At 62.2% G+C, this 19,003-nt stretch overlaps 1 protein-coding gene across 1 annotated transcript in view; it reads right to left on the reverse strand.

Annotated features, from left to right (window-relative positions):
• Positions 1-19,003, reverse strand: part of SLC12A5 (solute carrier family 12 member 5) — a 92,808-nt gene that overhangs the window by 13,343 nt on the left and 60,462 nt on the right. The window contains exons 9-16 of the mRNA XM_037915360.2: positions 17,477-17,644; positions 15,832-15,930; positions 15,035-15,092; positions 11,711-11,885; positions 7,034-7,152; positions 6,414-6,512; positions 5,801-5,920; positions 4,908-5,012 (exon numbers count right to left, since the gene is read on the reverse strand). Of these exons, the coding sequence (XP_037771288.1) occupies positions 4,908-5,012; positions 5,801-5,920; positions 6,414-6,512; positions 7,034-7,152; positions 11,711-11,885; positions 15,035-15,092; positions 15,832-15,930; positions 17,477-17,644 (943 nt within the window). The remainder of the gene's footprint in view (positions 1-4,907; positions 5,013-5,800; positions 5,921-6,413; positions 6,513-7,033; positions 7,153-11,710; positions 11,886-15,034; positions 15,093-15,831; positions 15,931-17,476; positions 17,645-19,003) is intronic.

Raw genomic sequence — 19,003 nt, forward strand, 5'->3', positions numbered from 1 at the left:
AGACCCAGGAAGGTGGAAGCTGTGTGAGCTGTGTGTCCTGCAGACAGTCTGCTCACGGAAAGGACACTGCCCCAGAGTCCTGACTGGGTTCATGGGGAGCAGTTCCAGAGCATCGCCTGGGGACTCCGTGACAACTGGTGGCAGCGGTGGGATGTACTGCACCCCGTGGATGGCGCTTCCTGCAGTAAGTGACTGGGGAGCAGTAAAACGAAGGGGGATTGACGAGGACCAGGCGTGCTGAAGGCACAGAGAGGAGCAGTTTTGGGGGGCGGTTAACCTCTGGGAGTGTGTGACCAGCGAGAAGGACTGTGCAGTAATGGGGTCCCCCTGGGGACTGCGGTGAGCAGTCTCAGGGGCGGAGGAGCCTGCGGCTTGGCCCTGGGAGAGAGAAGGACTTCTGCAGTAACAGGGTTCCCCTGGGGATTGCAGCGAGCGGTCCCAGGCGCGAAGGAGTCTGCAGCTCAACCCTGGCAAAGAGGTGGTGACCTCGAGACGGGCTGGCACACTAGGGGTTCTCCCTGGAAACTGTGGGGAGCTGAGAGCGCACAGGCCTGTGAGTCCACAACAACTTGGGAAGAGTGGAGTGATGGCCTGTCACCGTCTCCTTAAGAAGGACATTGTAACCCTGTGCAGAAAGAGAGGGTTGAGCATTGGAAAGTTCACCAAAGCAGAGTTAATCGTGCAGCTGGAGGAGGATGACCGCTCCAAGGAACAGATTCCTGACCCCAAATGGGGCTATAGCAGGATTTGGGAGCAGCTGGAGTGGTAGCCAGGCATCCCCAAGACTCCTGTCCCCGACCAGACGAGGCTCTTCACGATCGGGTTCCCCGTCGGGGGATCAGAGACGGACGGGATTGGAGCTGAGTCCGAGAGAGCAAGAGGACTGTGAGAGACAGCGAGAGCCCGAGAAAGAGCTGCAGAAGCAGCAGCAGCATGAACTGGCGGTGGGGGAGCGGAGAGGGGACCTCTCAGGGTGAGTGGGGATAGACCCCGGGGGGCCAGTTCCGCAGGGAACCTCCATACTAAATTGCTGCCCCTGCTTAAGGATGGAGGGGGGGGATGTGGATGCCCACCTCACTGCCTTTGAGCAGGCTGGAGATTTGAACCAGGGGGACCCTGCGGAAAAGCCCCAGTGTCTAGCTCCCTTGCTGGGTCCCAAGGCCATAGACTCCATCAGCCAGATGGGTGGGGAGGTGGACAGGCTCCCACTCCTGACCCCAACCGATATGTCTGTGTGGAGTTTCCTGGGGTCAGGCCCCTCGGACCTCCAGTGGGAGCGGAAGGTGATGGTCAATGGGGAGACATTCCTGGGGTGGCGAGATCCTGGGACAGAGAGAACTGTTGTCAGGCCCTGGGTGGTGCAGCCTCAGAGGCTGAGGGGCTGTGTGAGCTGGGTGAGGGTCCCAGGGATGAAGCCCCTCGCCCTGCCTATGGCCCAAATCCCTGTGCGGACACAGGAGGGGTCGGGCTGGCTGGCCGTTGGGGTTCTCCAGGATATCAGCTGCGATACCCTGTTGTGGGGTGACTGTGTCTCTTTGGGACAGGATCCAGGCCCTGCTCCTGTAACAGCCACGGGTTTGAATTTGAATCCAGGGAACCAATCGGCGGAGAGGGAAATGGTCAGTGAAAATGCAGATGACCTGGCTGGCATGGGGGAGGAGCGGCTAGGCTCGGGCTACCTGCCTGCCTGTAACCAGACCCCTGGGGCTGGGTGGGACAGAGAGATGCTCCCTGCCCCCTTGCACACTGGAGAGGGGGCTCATGCTGGCTCTGATGCAGTGACCAAAGCAGCGAGCTTGCTGCCTGCCCCCACTGGGAAGCAAGGGCAGCGCTGAGCATGGGGGGAGCTGAGACCCCAGCTGAGGGGGGGACCCACAGGCAGGGCAGGTCGGCTGCCAACCAGGTTTGCCTTGCTCAGAGGCGCTGCTGGGAAGTGATCCCACGGCAGGGAGGGAGCGACGAGGGACAGGGCTCAGCGGGGCTGTGACCCCAGGCCCAGCCAGCGAGAGGGGAGACTGGGGAGCTGAGTCTGCAGAGCAGAACATCTGGGTAGTTAATCTCTCGAGAATGCAGGAGATGGCAGGTCTACTCTCATCTCTAGACACTTTGGATAGGACTTGTCATCTCTCAGTGACTTTAACATCTAGTTCCTTGTGGAAGCAGAGGTTGGTAAGGGAAGGAAAACAGAGCGTGGAGAGCACAGCTTGTGAAAGGGAACCTGAGAAGGGTAACCGTGATTTGCTGGAAGTAGCTCAGGGTAGTGAGAAGAGCAGCAGGGGATCTGTTGGGAGTGGAAGGTGCTTGGTAACGAAAGTTTGGATGAGCCTCGGCAGCCTTGTGAGCTGATGGCTGTGTCTAGTCAGCAGGGTGGGAAGGCGAGGAGAGTGGAAGATGAGTGTCCCTGGACCTTACCTGTTAGCTGGGTGGAGAATTGTGACAGGGAAGGAAACGTGCCTGTGTTTGTCAGGGGTATTGACTTGCCTATGGAGGGAGCTACCCTGATCTCCAAGCAGTTGTCTGTGACCAGCCTTGTGTGCTGGGACAAGGGGAATGAGATCCCAAGCTGGGTGTCTGGGAAGGGAGAACGTGTGTCCGGCTCTTCTTTGTCTGTGGAGCAGACAGAAGGGGCCTTTCAGCCTGTGATGGTTGAGGATAGTGCAGTTGTCTCAGAGTTGGTTCTGGATTCAGCTAAAGCCCAGGAAGGGAAGGGTCCTAAGTTTGTGTCTGCTCGGGAGAATGGCCCTGTAACTAGGTCGCATCCAGTTAGTGTCTATGTAAAATCCCAGAGACCAGACAATTCTGGTGCTTGTATTTTGCCCGTTGCTAGTGTGTTGTTGGGAAAGGGTGTCGCAACTCTGTCTAATCAGGGTGAGATCCTAGCCAGGGCACAAGGAGAGCAGGAAGGTGATTTGATTGTGTTACCTACCGATGGTGTGGAAACCTGTAGCAAGAAGGAAAAGATTCCTGAACTTATGTGTGTCAAAGGGAAGGAGAATGCTTCTAACCTTTTATCTAGGAAGTCTGTAAGTTTGCCTGAAAGGAGATTGTGTAGCAATCCGCCTGATGGTCCAGAGGTGATTCTGGATTTAAGTGAGACCCAGAAAGAGTCTGTTGTTGCTCAGGAAAGTGTTCCTCTAGAGCAAGCCCTGGGTGAAGAGGGTAAGGGCAGAATTTCTGTGAAGGGTGAATTGTTGCATAGAAAAGCCCCTCGGGAAAGGAATCCTCATGGAGTCTTACTGCAACTGAAGGGTGTGAAAGTGATTTAATCAAGAAAGTTTCAGTTCCTAACAGCCAAAAATTTTCTGTTGTGAATGGATCCACTGACTTTCCTGTTGAAAGACCCAGTGTGGATAGCTTTGAGAAGGTCTCAGATGGAGTGAAAGCTGTTAAGAAAGTTAAACAGTCCTATAACCAAGTGGTTGTGTTAGGCCAGCTTGTTGGGGAGACAAGGTTGTTGAGAAAGGAATGTCTCCATGCTGATTCTGTAAGTTAACTGTCTGTGTCCCAGGTGAAGAGGGTGCTGGGCTGCCTCAAGGAGGCAGGACTGACGGTAAAAGCTGGAAAGTATAAGGTGGAGATAATCAGAGAGTGGCCTGTTCCCCACACCAAGAAACAAGTCCAGGCCTTTATTGGGATGGTGGGGTAGTACTGGAGGTTTGTACCCCACTTTAGCTCCCTAGCTGCCCCCATCACTAAGCTATGTAATAAGGTGAAGCCAGACGAGCTGGTGTGGACCGAGCAGTGGCAGAGGGGCTCTCTGTGGTGAAGGAGGCTCTAATCCAGGGCCCAGTAAATCTGGTAAACCCAGACTTTGCCAAGGCCTTTATAGTGTTCACCAACACCTCAGACACAGGGCTGGGTGTGGGGCTGATGCAAGCCGATGCTAAGAAATGGGAGAGATGCTGGGGCATTCATGAAAACATTGGTGGGGTCGAACTTCCCCAAGTCACTGGCTAAAGTGACCTCGCTCAGTTCGGTCTCGAAGCGGGGAGAGATGTGACGAAGCGGGACTGTTCTTAATGTTTCCTCTGGAAAATGTGGGGGTGCCTCAGTTTCCCCTAGGCAGTTCTTAAGTATCTAGGTAGTGGGATAAGGGTGTATGATCACTGCAGAGCCTAGGAGGGCAGGTGTGTGCAGGGGTCTGGACACAGAGAATGGCCAACACCCTGTTTCCTGGCAACTGATGGCCTGGGCCCTTTCCCCCTGCAAGGTGAGAGCTAAAGGGATTGGAGAACAAAGGAATCAGGTGCCCTCCTGGCCCGGGAAAGGGACAAAGCCCAGAGGAAGAGGGGCTGGAGGGGGAGTCAGTTTGGGGCTGGCTGGGGACGAGGAGTGAAGTGCAGATGGGGTTGTCTGGCTCACTGGCCCCCAGAATGGACCTGGCTGAGGGGTCCTGTTCTCTGTACCTACAAGCTCTGTTTTAGACCATGTTCCTGTCGTCTAATAAACCTTCTGTTTTACTGGCTGGCTGAGAGTCATGTCTGACTGCGGAGTTGGGGAGCAGGACCCTCTGGCTTCCCCAGGACCCCGCCTGGGTGGACTGGCTGTGGGAAGCGCACGGAGGGGCAGAGGAGGCTGAATGCTCCGAGGTCAGACCCAGGAAGGTGGAGCAGGGTGAGCTGTGTGCCCTGCAGACAGGCTGCTCCCAGAAAGGAGACTTCCCCAGAGTCTTGACTGAGTTCATAGGGAGCAGTTCCAGAGCATCGCCCGGGGACTCCGTGACACTATGCACCCCCTTCCCCCCAACCCCCAGTCCCAGGCAGCGCCAACCCCGCCCAGGCCCCAGTATGTGAGCTCTTGGGGCAGGGCTCTCCTCTGGAGCTTCCTGAGTGCCGGTGCTGTGTCCGGCCCACCACCCGCTCCCTGCTCTTCGCCCCATTACTGGCTAGAGAGAGCCCCGCGCTCACCTCCAGTTCTTGGTGTGCGGGGGACCCTCCTCCAGCCGAAGCAGAGCGTAGCGAGCCGCACTGAGCGAGAGCCCTCGGATGCCATCGCCCCACTCCTTCTCCGCTCTGCCGGGGAGGGACAGGGGAACTCAGCACCTGGTAGGATTGGAGGCCAGCCCATGCTCTGGGGGTCAGCTCCCCGCTGAGGGCAGCCGGGGCGGCCTGGAGCAGGCTGCGAAGGGGCAGGCCTGGCAGGGCCCAGCATGGGGGGTGCAGGCCACAGTCCCCAGTGGAAGGCCCTAAGCACTAGAAGCGCAAGTTTCCTGTCCCAGGGTGCCCCCAGCTCTCTCTGAGGCAGCTGGGCTTAGAGGAGGCACCAGGAAAGGCAGGGAGCAGGGGGGCTCTCAGGCCTGCTCCCTGGGAATAGGGAGCCGGGAGAGCAGCACCGCCAGGCCCCTGGGAGGGCAGAACGGGGACCCGCTGGGCGCTGGAGCCCAGCGTCAGTGGAGGAGCTGGGTGGCTGCTGATTGACTGAAGCTCGGACAGTCCAACGGCCTGAAAGAGCCTGTAGCGGCTTGTGAGCTAGGCAAAGCCTTGCCCTCCCGCGCCCCATCTCACACTTCACTTGGGGCCAGCGTCAGAGCTCCTGCCACGGGCCTACGGGCAGGGTCAGCCACCGAGGGGTTTGGGGACCTCCCTGAGCGCCCGAGAGCAGAGCTGGGACTAGCACCCAGGGCTCAGGGCTCCCAGCCCGGCGGCCTGAGAACTCGGCTCTTCTCCAGCCCGGGCATCTGCTGTTTCCCAGCGCCACGGAGCTTAGGAGGCTGCCGCGGGCTCCATTCAGCCCTGTGGCAGCGGATGCCTGAGCCCAGGAGCAGCTCCCCGCCCCCCATGCCCCGAGTCGCTGCACTCACCCCCTGTATTCGATGTACTTGTAGATGAGGCCGGCGATGAGCATGGCCACGAGTGCGTAGTACCAGGAGCAGATGAACATCAGGGCCAGGCAGAGGCTCATGCCCAGGAAGGAGAGTGTCCTGGGGAGTGAAGGGAGCTCTCAGCCCAGTCCCACAGCACCAGCCTTCCAGCATGCAGAGCCCTGCCCCGGCACCTCCCCAACCTGCCTCTGCGGTGCTCCATGGCCCTGGCAGTCCCCCGACGCCAGCCCCAGCCTGCCAGGAGGGACCTTGGGGAAGGGATGCTGCTCCGTCTGGGAGCCTGGCTGCCTGGGCAAAGCGTAGGCCCCGGACAAGCCGGAGCTGGCCCAGGTGAGACCGGCCTCAGGTAGTGTTGCCCCTCTTGGCCTCCATCGGCGCATACATGGGGAAACTGAGGCTCCGAGAGGGCCAGGCCTGTTCCACCTTGCCCAGTGGGCCAGTGGGAGCAGCATCCTGAATTCACGGCTCCCGCTCCCCTGCATGAAGCAGCAGAGCCCATCCCTGGCCCAAGGCTGGCGCATGCCAGGGTGGCAGCAGCGCCATCAGGAAGGGCAGGGCCCCGGGACAGGATCCGCCTGCAGGCCAAACCCACCAGTGGTAATACCGGAACCGGGGCCGCCAGTTGGGTGTCCTCAGCAGCGTCTGCACCGCGCACGCCAAGTTGACAAACATGTAGCACATCAGGAAGAACCTGCGGGAGAGAAATGGAGACAGCGCCTGAGCCACTCACCCCAGGGCCAGCGGCGGCCTGGCCCCAGGAGCCCCAGGGATGGGTGCGGGGAGGTACCATGCCTGCGCACTGGCTGTCCCAGAGGGCCCCTGGGGATCCCAGCTGCTGCCAGGCTCTCTGGAGGAAACGGCAGCTGGCAGAACGGTGCCATGTGGCCCTGACACTGGCCAAGAGACAGGGGCCGCATCCCACGTGGGGCTGTCCTCTCCTGCCAGCTGGGGGCGCTCTCGCCAGCGCAGGGAGCGGGCACACCTCCCTGGCACCCCCAGAGGGAGTTCTCCTTCAGCCGGGGCCCGGGCAAGCCCCGGCGGTGCCATGCAGGCGTGGGCGTCACACAGCCAATCCCGACGGCACTGGACGCAGGACGCAGATCAGCTGGGCGGGGAGCCGCACTCTGGGCCCTGAGCTGCAGCGGGGGGAGTGTCGTGGCTGGGCCAGTCTCGGGGTGGGGGTGGGGGGCGCAGCCAGAGCGTGCTGCCTACATGGAGAGGATGGGGGCGACCTCGTCCAGGGAGGCGATGAGGATCCCGATCTCGCAGATGCAGGCGGTGAGGAGCAGAGCCCAGGTGGGCTCCCCGTTGGCTTTGCCGTGGCCGAAGACCTGGGCGGAGAGCGAGAGAGAGGAGCGTTAGGGTGCCTGGGGGGCGGGGGTGACACTGCCCCTTGCCCATCTCAGGCCCACCGGGAGGCCCTGGCACGGGGCAGGCACCCCTCGCAGCTGGCACAGAGGGCCCTGCAGGACGCATGTGTTCACAGGGACGTGGCTCTTTCCGGGTGCCGGGGGCCCGCGAGTTAGCGCGAGGCCCCGCAGGCACGGGCACAGGTGGGCGCTGACAGGGCAGGTCAGGGACAGACGAGTGAGGGGCCACGGGAGGAGATGGAGACCGGGCATGGACCGGGGGGGCCCAGTGGTCTGTGGGTGCCTCGGCTGCGTGTGGGGACCTGGGCAGTTGCTATGCAGGGGCCTTGGGGGGCAGCCATGGCAAGGCCTGACCTATGGCTGTGGAGCAGGCCCGCCAGGCTGAAGTGCGGGTGGCTCTGGGCCTGGCTGCAGAAGGCCACGGCCTGCAGGGGATGGCATAGTCTGGCCGGCCCCGCTGCTGCCTCGGCCCAGCCATGCAAACTTCTCCCGGCCCTGGGCAACTCTGGCCACAGCCAGGCCCGGCACAGGTGCCAACCATCCACCACACACACTCTGCCCCAGCTCCACCTGTGCCTGCCTGTAGGGCTGGGGGCTCGCCCCGTCCACGGGCCACCCCAGCACTCAGAGCCCTTCTCTGCTCCCTGCCCTGCCCGCTATACTCCCCCCACCCCAGCATTCGAACACCCGATCGTACTGAACAGAGCGCTGGGCAGCGCTTCGGTCACTGCCCATCCCCCATACATTGGGCCCCCCACCCCGACATTCCCACTCCTAGCTACACCACTGGCTGCGCGGCTCAGGCAGCACCTGGGGGTTGGGGTGCCATGGGGAGATGGGGCAGAGCCTGGGGGTTGGGGTGCCATGGGGGGGCTGGGGGCTGAGGCAGAGCCTGGGGGTTGGGGTGCCATGGCGGGGCTGGGGCAGAGCCTGGGGGTTGGGATGCCATGGGGAGATGGGGCAGAGCCTGGGGGTTGGGGTGCCATGGAGGGGAAGGGGGCTGAGGCAGAGCCTGGGGGTTGGGGTGCCATGGCGGGGCTGGGGCAGAGCCTGGGGGTTGGGATGCCATGGGGAGATGGGGCAGAGCCTGGGGGTTGGGGTGCCATGGAGGGGAAGGGGCAGAGCCTGAGGGTTGGGGTGCCATGGAGGGGAAGGGGCAGAGCCTGAGGGGTTGGGGTGCCATGGGGAGATGGGGCAGAGCCTGGGGGTTGGGGTGCCAAGGGGAGATGGGGCAGAGCCTGGGGGTTGGGATGCCATGGGGAGATGGGGCAGAGCCTGGGGGTTGGGGTGCCATGGAGGGGAAGGGGCAGAGCCTGGGGGTTGGGGTGCCATGGGGAGATGGGGCAGAGCCTGGGGGTTGGGGTGCCAAGGGGAGATGGGGCAGAGCCTGGGGGTTGGGATGCCATGGGGAGATGGGGCAGAGCCTGGGGGTTGGGGTGCCATGGAGGGGAAGGGGCAGAGCCTGAGGGGTTGGCGTGCCATAGGGAGATGGGGCAAAGCCTGGGGGTTGGGGTGCCAAGGGGAGATGGGGCAGAGCCTGGGGGTTGGGGTGCCATGGGGGGGATGGGGCAGAGCCTGGGGGGTTGGGGTGCCATGGGGAGATGGAGCAGAGCCTGGGGGTTGGGGTGCCATGGGGAGATGGGGGCTGAGGCAGAGCCTGGGGGGTTGGGATGCCATGGGGGGGATGGAGCAGAGCCTGGGGGTCAGGGTGCCATGGGGCAGTGGGGGCTGGCACCGCACACTTCCCAGCACCACACGGTTCTGATGCCCGTCGATTGGCAGCTCTGCTGGGCTCCTGCTGGGGACAGACCAGGCCCTATGGCCGATGCTGCTCTCCGCTCCCCAGCGACGCTGGTGGCCTGCAGCAGCCCGAAGGGCCCTGCTAATGGGGTGCAGGGGTGGAAGCAACCTGAGCGCACTGACAACAGCTGGGACGCTCCTAGGGCAGCTCCCTGTCCAGCCACAGCAGCAAGGCCCCCAAGGAGGCACCAGGTTGTCCCTGCCCCCCTGGGCATCCTCCCCCGTGCAGCCCCATGTTGTCCCACAGTGGGGGCCGTGTCTGAGAGGAGGGTCCCGGGGAGGCAGAGCAGTGTGTGCAGGGAGCTAGAGGACACATGTCTGCATGCATTAGCAGGAGAAGGCTGGGTTCCTCCAGCGAATGCTCAGAATGTGGCTGGCAGGGCGAGGGAGCGAGTTTAAAATTAGCCTGTTCTTCCCTGGGGGGAGCTGTCGGTTTGGATTTGGAGAGATGAGGTTCTGGGAACACATCTTCAGCGAGCAGATGAAATATTAACTGGCACAATGGCAGCGCACTGGGCACAGGCCGACCTCCCCCAGCACGCTCCTCTGCAAAACCTGCCAGAGCTCTGCTGGGCCTCCCACCCCAGGACTCCCGGCCAAACCCCGGGCAGCTCCCAGAGCCCAGGCCAGGAGCAGGCCCAGGGAGCAGAGCGGGAGCCAAGCGCCGTCTAGTCAGCTGCAGAGATCCGTAGCTCTGGTTCTGCCTGGCCAGGGAAAGGTGCCAGGGGGCAGAGGCTGTGCCGGGGTGCGGGCAGAGTGATCACCAACCCCGGCACCTGCTCCCCTCTCCTGCCCCCGGCTCCCTCCCACCCCCAGCACATCCCGCCCCAGCCCCCACTCCTCATTCCTGCCCCTCACTCACCCAGCAGCCTGAGGACAGCTCTCCCCAAGCCTGGAGCAGCTGGTAGCCTGCTCCTCCCTTCTGGCTGTTCCAGCCCAGGAGCTTAACTCCTTGCCCAAGTGGCCGGGGACCCACCCAGTGAGCCACCAGTGCTCCCCACACCAGCCCAGTGCGGGAGTGGCCAGGCCATGTGGATGGCGAACAGGGGTGGGTTGCCCCATCACCGATCTCCCTCCCAGGCTGTGAGGTCAAAGCCAATTCCAGCAAGATCCAAGCCAGAGCCGAATCCCAGCGCCTTGTCCCCGGACAGACCTCCAAGCTCACCCAGATCACGGCAGCTGGGAGGCAGGAGCTGCCCTGCAAGTGGGCCCAATCCCCAGCTGCCAGGCAGCTCTCACACACAGGACGGGCCTGCTGCACTAAAGTCTCATGCAAATGGGCCACGGTGCAAGCTGGGACACAGATGTGCTGCGCAGACGCTGCCAGACCATGGGGGTGGCTGCTCGGCTGGGCACACTGGATTGCCAGAGAGCCAGCCGGGGCCTCAGCCAGCAGGACTCGCTCAGGGATCCGGCCTCGGAGCAGCACTTCCTTTGTCACAAACCATGTCAGCAGCCCGGCCTCCCTGCAGAGACCCGGCGCGGAGACACATCTGAGCTCAGCCCCTCAGGAGGGATTCAGACAAGGTGAAGGTGACTTTGCTCCTGCGGGAGCCAAGAACCTGCCGGTTCCCTGTGCAGCTGATTTCCTGGGCTCCAGCCTACATTTCCGCACCCAACCTTCCAATAAGGCCCCAGTATGACAAAGTGGGAATTTTCTGTCATATTTTTATGAACCTGTGAGTGCCTCAGTTTCCCCTCTGTTATTACCGGCGGGGCGGAAGGACTGTTGCTCTCAGGGCAGGCTAAAAGACACAGGTATGAATGATGTCTAGCTGTCTGAGCCTGAATGAGTCATTAAAAAGGACTGGCTGAGGCTGATCCCATATCAATGGAGAATCTGAGAAGACAATGGCAAACGCAGTCACCAGGACACAGCCACCTAGGGCCCTCGGCCCAGAGGGAGATGGGTTCCCACCTCTCAGCAGGGAAGCTGGGCAGACCCCAGCTCGAGAACACGGGCCGGGGACGAGGCGAGGAGGGGCTCAGCGTCGGCTGCCGGAAGGAGTCGGGGCTCTCGCCTGGGAAGGGACCCAGCCGCTCCGACAGATCCAGAGCCTGAACACGGAGGTCCCTGCAGCGTGGCTGGGCTTGGGGCTCACCAGAACAGTCTGTGCTTCCAGCTCTCTCGCTCTGGGCCACCCTGCGGCCTCCCTAGGCCGTGTCCAGGGGACGAACAAACCCTCCTGTTGAGCCAGCGCCGTGCGAGTGTCACTGAAAGGCTGGGCGAGGTGCGGTCTCCCCGGCGGGGCGCACGAGTCTCTGCCAGGGGCTGGCTCAGTGGGACTGGCTGAGCGGAGCTGACGGTGCCAAGCAGGAGGGCTGGAGCCCTGCAGGTCCTGTCTAAGGAGCTGCACGGCCTGCCCTGTGCAGGAAGAGGGAGACCCCAGGGAGCTGGGGGGCCTGGCACACTGACGGGGCCTGTCCTAGAGACTGTTCCACGGCTGGGGGCATAGCACCGGTCCTGGGCATCCGACACCCCGTCTCCATCCAGGCAGAGGGAGCCTCTGCTTGGAGGACAAAGGGCCATCGGGAGAGACCTGGAGACAGGGCAGGATGCCCTCTGGCAATGGGCATAGCAGTGGAGGTGGTCACTGCTGGCACCCTGCAGCGGGTCAGCCCCAGGTGAGGAGGGCATGTGCCAGCCCCTATCCCGGGCTCCTTAGGGAGTGCACATGGAACAGAGCCGGCATTAGCCACAGTGCAGCAGGTCACTTACCCTCAGGAAGGGGACGATGCCGTCCCGGGAGATGGCCTGGAGGAGGCGGGGGGCTCCTGTGAGGCTCTGCAGACCCGCCCCACACGTGGAGAAGAAGGATCCAATGACAATCACCCATGGAGACGGCCAGGCGAGGGTGCCAACCACCAGGTTCCCATTGACAGCCTCGCCAAACCTGCAAGGCACCAAGCGTTACTGGGGCAGGGCTGGCGGCCGTGCTCTGACCTCCAGCCCTAGGGCCACCCCCCAGAAAGTAGCAGGGACAGTCCAGAGCAACCAGCTGTAATTGGCTTGGCGAGTCAGAAACCTGACCAGTCAAGTAACGTTAACTGACCGCCTGTTATTACCATGGTCAAATATCATAAAGTACTCCAGCAAGAATGCCCTGCTGCAGCCATGCCCTTCCTCTCGGCTTGCATCACGGTGCCATCCCTAGCGAGCCCCTTCAGTGTCCTGAGCACCCACTCTGCTCCTGGCTCCCGCCGCCCGTCAGGAGAAGGGGGAGCTCGCTGAGAGCTGAGCAGCTGCATTGCCTGGGCCTTCCTGGAAAAACACTGCACTGGGAATGTTCCTCTTTGTCTGTGGATAAGGCCCTCCCCCTCCAGGGGGGTTTACAAAGCAAGTTAAAAGATATGGTCCCTGCCCGCATGGGCATAGTTGGGGGGGATTGCCCCCCCCAAAAAACTGCAAGCCTCAGACAGGCGTGGAACTCGCCCCCCCCACATGCAGCCCCCCAAAATAGAGAACTCAAACTACACCCATGCCTGCCCCCAGCCCAGGTTACAGGGACGAGCCCAGCATACAGCAACGGCCTCCGAAGGGAGTCTCAGCCATTAACCCTGCTCCCCAACCCAGCGGGAGAAGCTGCCCACTTTGCACAGCCATTGAGCAGTGCGAAGAGCTGCCCGGCAGCTGCCTGCCTAGCACACCTGCATGATGACTAGTCCTTATGCGTTTGGTTTGTTTCTGGTTAATTTCATTTTTCTTTTGTAACAGGTCAGTCCCGAGTCACATTCACTATTGACACATTCGCATTTCAAGGCTAAGCTCAGCTACTCAGTGTGATGAAGTGGGACTGTTCTTAATGTTTCCTCTGAATAGTGTGGGGGTGCCTGAGTTTCCCCTAGGCAGTTCTTAAGTATCTAGGGGGTGGGATAAGGGGGTATGATCATTGCAGAGCCCAAGAGGGCAGGTGTGTGCAGGGGTCTGGACACAGAGAATGGTCAACACCCTGTTTCATGGCACATGATGGCCTGGGCCCTTCCCCCCTGCAAGGTGAGAGCTAAAGGGTTGGAGAACAAAGGAATCCGGTGACCTCCTGGCCCGGGAAAGGGACAAAGCCCAGAGGAGGAGGGGCTGGAGGGAGTTTCAGTTTTGGGACTGGCTGGGGAGGAGGAGTGAAGGGCAGTCGTGGTTGTCTGGCTCACTGCCCCCCGAAATGGACCCAGCTGAGGGGTCCTGTTCTCTGTACCGACAAGCTCTGTTTTAGACCATGTTCCTGTCATCTAATAAACCTCTGTTTTACTGGCTGGCTGAGAGTCACGTCTGACTGTGAAGTTGGGGGGCAGGACCCTCTGGCTTCCCCAGGAGCCCTGCCTGAGCGGACTCGCTGTGGGAAGCGCACGGAGGGGCAGAGGAGGCTGAATGCTCCGAGGTCAGACCCAGGAAGGTGGAGCCGGGGGAGCTGTGTGTCCTGCAGACAGGCTGCTCCCAGAGAGGAGACTTCCCCAGAGTCCTGCCTGGCTTCATGGGGAGCAGTTCCAGAGCATCGCCAAGGGACTCCGTGACACTCAGAAAGGCAGCGTGGCGCTGGTTCTGGTTTTAGATCTTCAGTTCATTGCGTTTCGCATTTTTCTGAGTTAAAATAACTCAGTTAAGTAACTTGGGTTTTGTTGAAGGTGAAAGTTTCTCGGGGCTACTCTACACTAGAAAATTCCATCGACCCTGCTCTGTCGCTCCGGGTGTGAAAAACCCACACCCCTGAGCAGCGTAAAGTGACCTAACCGCGGTGCAGACAGCGCCAGGTCACTGGGAGAATTCCTCCCTCGACCTAGCCACGGCCTCCCGGGGCGGTGGATTCCCTGCCCCGTGGGAGACCCCTGCCCTCGGTGTAGGCAGCGTCTGAGCTGCAGCGGCTCAGCTGTGCGGCTGGAGCATTTCACATGCAGACAAGCCCTAAGGCTGAGCCAGTGGGGACCAGAAACCCTTTCTGTTACTGCTCTGTTATTAGAGCTTTTCCATAGTTCACCATTTTTTACATTATTTGACCAATACTGGACTGGTCAATTGACCAGTCATGTTTGGACGGGTTCATTGTCCTGCCCTGAGCTTTAACCCCAGCAGCCTTGGCCGGCTGGTCCCAGGGAGCCACGGAGCGAGCGGCTGGCAGGGAGGAGAGAGAGCAAAGGTGCAGTGGTGGGGAGGGGGGCAGCAAACAATCTAGTAACAACCCCCAGTCCCAGAAGCTTCAGAGCGCTGCAGATCTCAGGGAGCTCGGCCTCCCAGCCCCATCTCCTGGGGGGGAAACTGAGGCTGCAGCAGGGGGTGGGAGGGCATGGCCCAAGGCCATTCCCCTTGGGGCCCAGGCCTCCCCATAGGGCAGGGAGGGGCTCCGCTTTCTTGGACAGAGGGAAGCCAAGCCAGGCTGCGCATCATTTGGATCAGTCTATGCTGGCGACCCAGAAGCGTCACCGCAGAGCACGACACGCAGCTGCCCTAGATACGCAACTCCAGGCTGCTCGGCAGCTCCCGGCGAACAGCCCCCCACAGCAGCAGGATTAGCGGGAGAAACCAGAGCAGAGACACACAGAATCAGCTGGGGGGGGCAGGGACACACGGGAGCCTCCCGCAATGCCTAGTTCCAGGTTTAGCCTCCCTAATGTCACTCTGGGGGCATTGGGGCCACTGCCCAAGGGGGTGCGATCGCCCCCTCCATCCAAAGCCACTGCCACCCTCCCCCAGCCACGACTCCCCAGCCAGCCCCCTCGCTCCCCTCCATCCGAACCCACCACCCTCTCCCCCCCAGCCACCCTCGATCCAACGACCCCCCACAGCCACCCCCCCACCTATCTGCTCCCCTCCACCCACCCACACCACCACTCCCTACCCACCCCTTCAACCCAAACTGCCCCCTCCATCCAACCACCACCCCCAACCTGTTCCCCTCCACCCCCCACCCCCTCCATCCAAACCCACCCCCCCTCCACTCAGCCACCCCCCCACCTACCCACCCCCTCCATCCAAACCACCACCCCTCCCCCCAGCCATTCCCCCTGCACAGCCCTGTTGCCCCTCAACACCCCACTGTTGGGGAGCGGCACTCACTTGTCACGGAGGACGACCCCCTCGATACAGGCGCCGAAGAGAATCACGGAGCTGATGTCTGCGGGTGGTGAAGGAAAGACCAAGCTGCAGCCCCCTCCCCGCCCCGGCCACCCCCTGTGCCTGGGACCGCCAAGCGCAGCCACAAGGAGTAGGGGACCCAGGGCCACAGGGCTGAGAAGAGGGGCGCAGATGGCAAGTCCAGCCCCCCATGAAGGCAGAGCGTTTTCAAGGGCAGTGGAGTTCCCTGGGGCCCAGGGAAGCATGGCCAGTCTCCAGGGCAGAGAACAGGAGCGTGGGGAAAGCGCTGGGGACATGGCCCCTGCTGTGCAAACCCCCCTCCAATGGGGCCTGCAGGACACGAAACGCCCAGCATCTGCTGCTCCAACCCACACAGGGGCCACAAAGCACCCAGTGCCCGGCACCCGCCCTGGCCGCTCCGACCCCCACAGGGGCCACAAAGCGCCCAGTGCCCGGCACCCACCCTGGCCACTCCAACCCGAACAGGGGCCACAAAGCGCCCAGTGCCCGGCACCCGCCCTGGCCGCTCCGACCCCCACAGGGGCCACAAAGCGCCCAGTGCCCGGCACCCGCCCTGGCCACTCCGACCCGCACAGGGGCCACAAAGCGCCCAGTGCCCGGCACCCGCCCTGGCCGCTCCGACCCCCACAGGGGCCACAAAGCGCCCAGTGCCCGGTACCCGCCCTGGCCGCTCCAACGCGCACAGGGGCTGGTTCAGAGGCAGACAAGACCCTGCCCCCACCGCCCTGTTCTTGCCCCGGACTCTCTGCCAAGGATACAGACAGCAGACGTTGTGGCGATGGCCAGGATGGTCCCTGTGGGGATGGATTTCTGAGCATCGCGCAGGTCTCCTGATCGGTTGGAGCCGGCCATTATACCTAGGGAAGACAAGGGAACGTGCTATGGGGCACCGTGCCATGGAGGGGCGCATGGGCGGCTCGGCCCAGCACTGGAGTGCAGAGCCCTGAGCAAGGCCACCGAGTGCAGCCCCGTTCCCCAGGGCGCTGGGCTCCAGCCCAGCTCAGAGAGCAGCAGCTGGCAGGGAAGGCCCAGAGCACATGGCACGTGGCGTGGGGGGGCTGAGCAGGGCAGCAGGCCCGGCTGCACAGGGGTTGCTGATCTCCCCTCTCCCCACCCCCTTTCCAGGTGGTTTCACACCCAACTCTCCACCCGCAGAATCAGGCTCCAGATGTGCTGATGTGGTTTCTCTCCTCCACCCTTGATTAGCTTAATCTGCAAAGGCCAATTAGAGGCGAGTGAGCGAGGGGCTGTGAGGCAGCAATGCCATGGGCAATGAGGAGGAGGGCAGGGCTCGTCCCTGGTGGCTGCCAGCTGGGGCTGCCTGGATTCTCACTGCTGCAGGGAAGCAAGGACCAGCAGGGCTAGGAGTCCTTGTGGAGCTGACCACGGGCAAGTCCCCGGGGCCTACAGCTCAGCCAGGCGGAGAGGGTGCCTCAGGAAAAGCACGGCCTGAATTATTCATCGGACACAAGTCCATGTAAAAATCATGAAAGGCTGGTGAGTGAGCAGCGTGCCGGGGGCGTGGGGCTTTCCTGCCCCGGGATTCCCCGGGCGTCACACGTCTGGGCCTGGCCTTGGGGTTCAGTTCAGCCCTCCTGGTCCAAACTCCGCAGCTCAGGGTCCAGCTCACGGAGCGTGGAGCAGCAGGAGCATGTGAGGGCCACGCTGCTCGCAGACACGGCCTCCTACCGCGGGCTGGCCTGGCGCTGTCTTTGCTCCAGACCAGGCTGCTCCTGGGGGGCGGCTCAGGGGCTGCTTTGCTCAGTTATTTCCGCCCACTGGAGGGGAGCCAGAAATATCCGAGCGCTGGTGACGTCAGCGCGGAGGTGGGACATGCTGCCAGCCTGTCTGTGGGGCTGGGGGCTGGGTGGGGGAGGAGGGGCTCTTTGATCCTCCCCTGCACCCCCCACGCAGTCACGCTCCCAGCTGGAAGCAGAAATCAGAGGGACAGCCACAGGGTGCAGCTGCTGACAGCAGACAGCAGAGAGGTGTGCAGCCAGCCAGACATGACAGCCCCTTGCACGCGCACACGCATGTGCAGCCAGCTGATGCGCACGTATACAGGGGAGCACATGCACACCTCACATATGTGCCGGCACAGACAGATGCACACACACACAGGTGCACACGGCACACCCCCACCCCCAGACGCACACACACACAAGTGCACACGGCACACCCCCATGCATATCGGCACAGACAGACACATGCACACAGAGGTCTGGCATGGCACACCCACACATCAGCTGGCACAGACAGATGCAGGCACCCAGAGGTGCACATGGCACACCCACACACCTACACGTGTGCCGGCCCAGCACTGACACATGCACACACACAGAGGCGCGCACACCCACATGCATTCGGGCACAAGCCCCCGGCACCCAGGGCTGCAGCTCCTACCTGTGACGGACGGGAAGTAGATGCCCACCAGCAAGGTGAAGTACGAGGTCATGTCGCTGAAGACGTAGGGCTGGTCCATGTCGATAACGGGGTCCACGAGCGACACCGAGGTCACCCCCTGCTTCTCCACAATCACCCCCTTGGTCAGGTACGTGCTCCAGAGATTCTCTGCAAGGGGAGCCGGGGAGGGCTGGGTGTTCACACGGGAGAAGCCCCTGCTCCAAGGTGCTCCGCCATGCCAGCTCCTGCTGCAGACACAATGAAGCATCCCCACACACCCATCACACAGCCCGGGGAACCCCACCCTACTCAGCGCCCCCCCCATCCCTGCGCTCAGGAAGCAAGCATTGTCACACAGGCTCACCCCTGACGGCCGTCAGACGTGTTGGGGGGGGGGGGGGTCTGAGAACCCTGCCGTCGGCCCCCCCCTGATGGTCTCAGCCTGACCCCTGAGGGGTGCCTACTCTGCAGCCGGGGGCGAGGTCCCAGCCCGGGGCCAGAGGCTTGTGTTAACAGGCTCACGCTAGGGCGCTATAAATGGTGCAGACGTTACGGTCAGCGAAGGCTCACTGGAGCTCGGACCAGGGAGTGGCTGGGTTTGGGCCCAGCTGCTTAGCCGGAGCTGCCGCAGGTGCCCCATCACCACATGGCTACTGTTAGCACACTGCTGCAAGCCCTGCTAGCACACGTCTAACTACCCAGCAGGGAGACTCGCTCCCCGCCGCCGCGTGGACACACCCTCTTAATCAAAGGTCAGTTAACCTGCGAACCACTCTGTCAGCATTAACTGTGATCACTCTGGACATTCATGATCTCCATATACACATCCACTCCCTTTGGGATCTCTGTGACATCCTGCGGCAGTGAGTTCCACAGGCGAATTACACAATGCGTGAACAAGAATTTCCTTTATCAGTTTTGAATTTCCCATCTGTCAGTTTCACTGGCCGCTCCCTGGGGCCTGTGCTGTGGGACAGGGAGAACTGACGCCCCCTTCCTCACTGCTCTGCCCCATCCAGGACTGGATAGACTGGTGTCCTGCCCCCTCTGCTCCTCCGCCCTCGAGGGTAACAATCCCAATCTCTGCCAGCTCTGCCCACAGCTCCGTTTTTCCAGCCTTGCTTGTTCTCTTCACCCGTCCCTGACCCCTCAGCTGCGTGCGACGGGGGCCCAGCGCTGCCCACAGGATCCGCACCATCGATTGACGCAAAGGCGCTAGAACGTTCCCCGTGTTATTCTCCACCCCGGCCCTTGTGCAGCCGAACGGCTCAGCTCTTTTGCCCACAGCAGAGGTCTCCACTGGCACCCAGCTCCCGTCCCTGGCAGTTAATCTAGACCCCCGGGAGGTGTGAAGAGATCAAATTCTCCCCTCCACCACACGTTACTCACCCATCCTCCCTGCACCCAGCGCCTCTGCCTGGGAGAGCGCCCCCTGATGGCACCCTGGGGACACCTCCCCCTCGGGACTCCTCTCTTAGCAGGCCTGATCAGCACAGCCCTGGGGATTCAGGGTACCCAGAGCCCGAC

This window comes from Chelonia mydas, chromosome 13 (genome assembly GCF_015237465.2).
Source record: "Chelonia mydas isolate rCheMyd1 chromosome 13, rCheMyd1.pri.v2, whole genome shotgun sequence".
NCBI classification, from domain to species: domain Eukaryota; kingdom Metazoa; phylum Chordata; order Testudines; family Cheloniidae; genus Chelonia; species Chelonia mydas.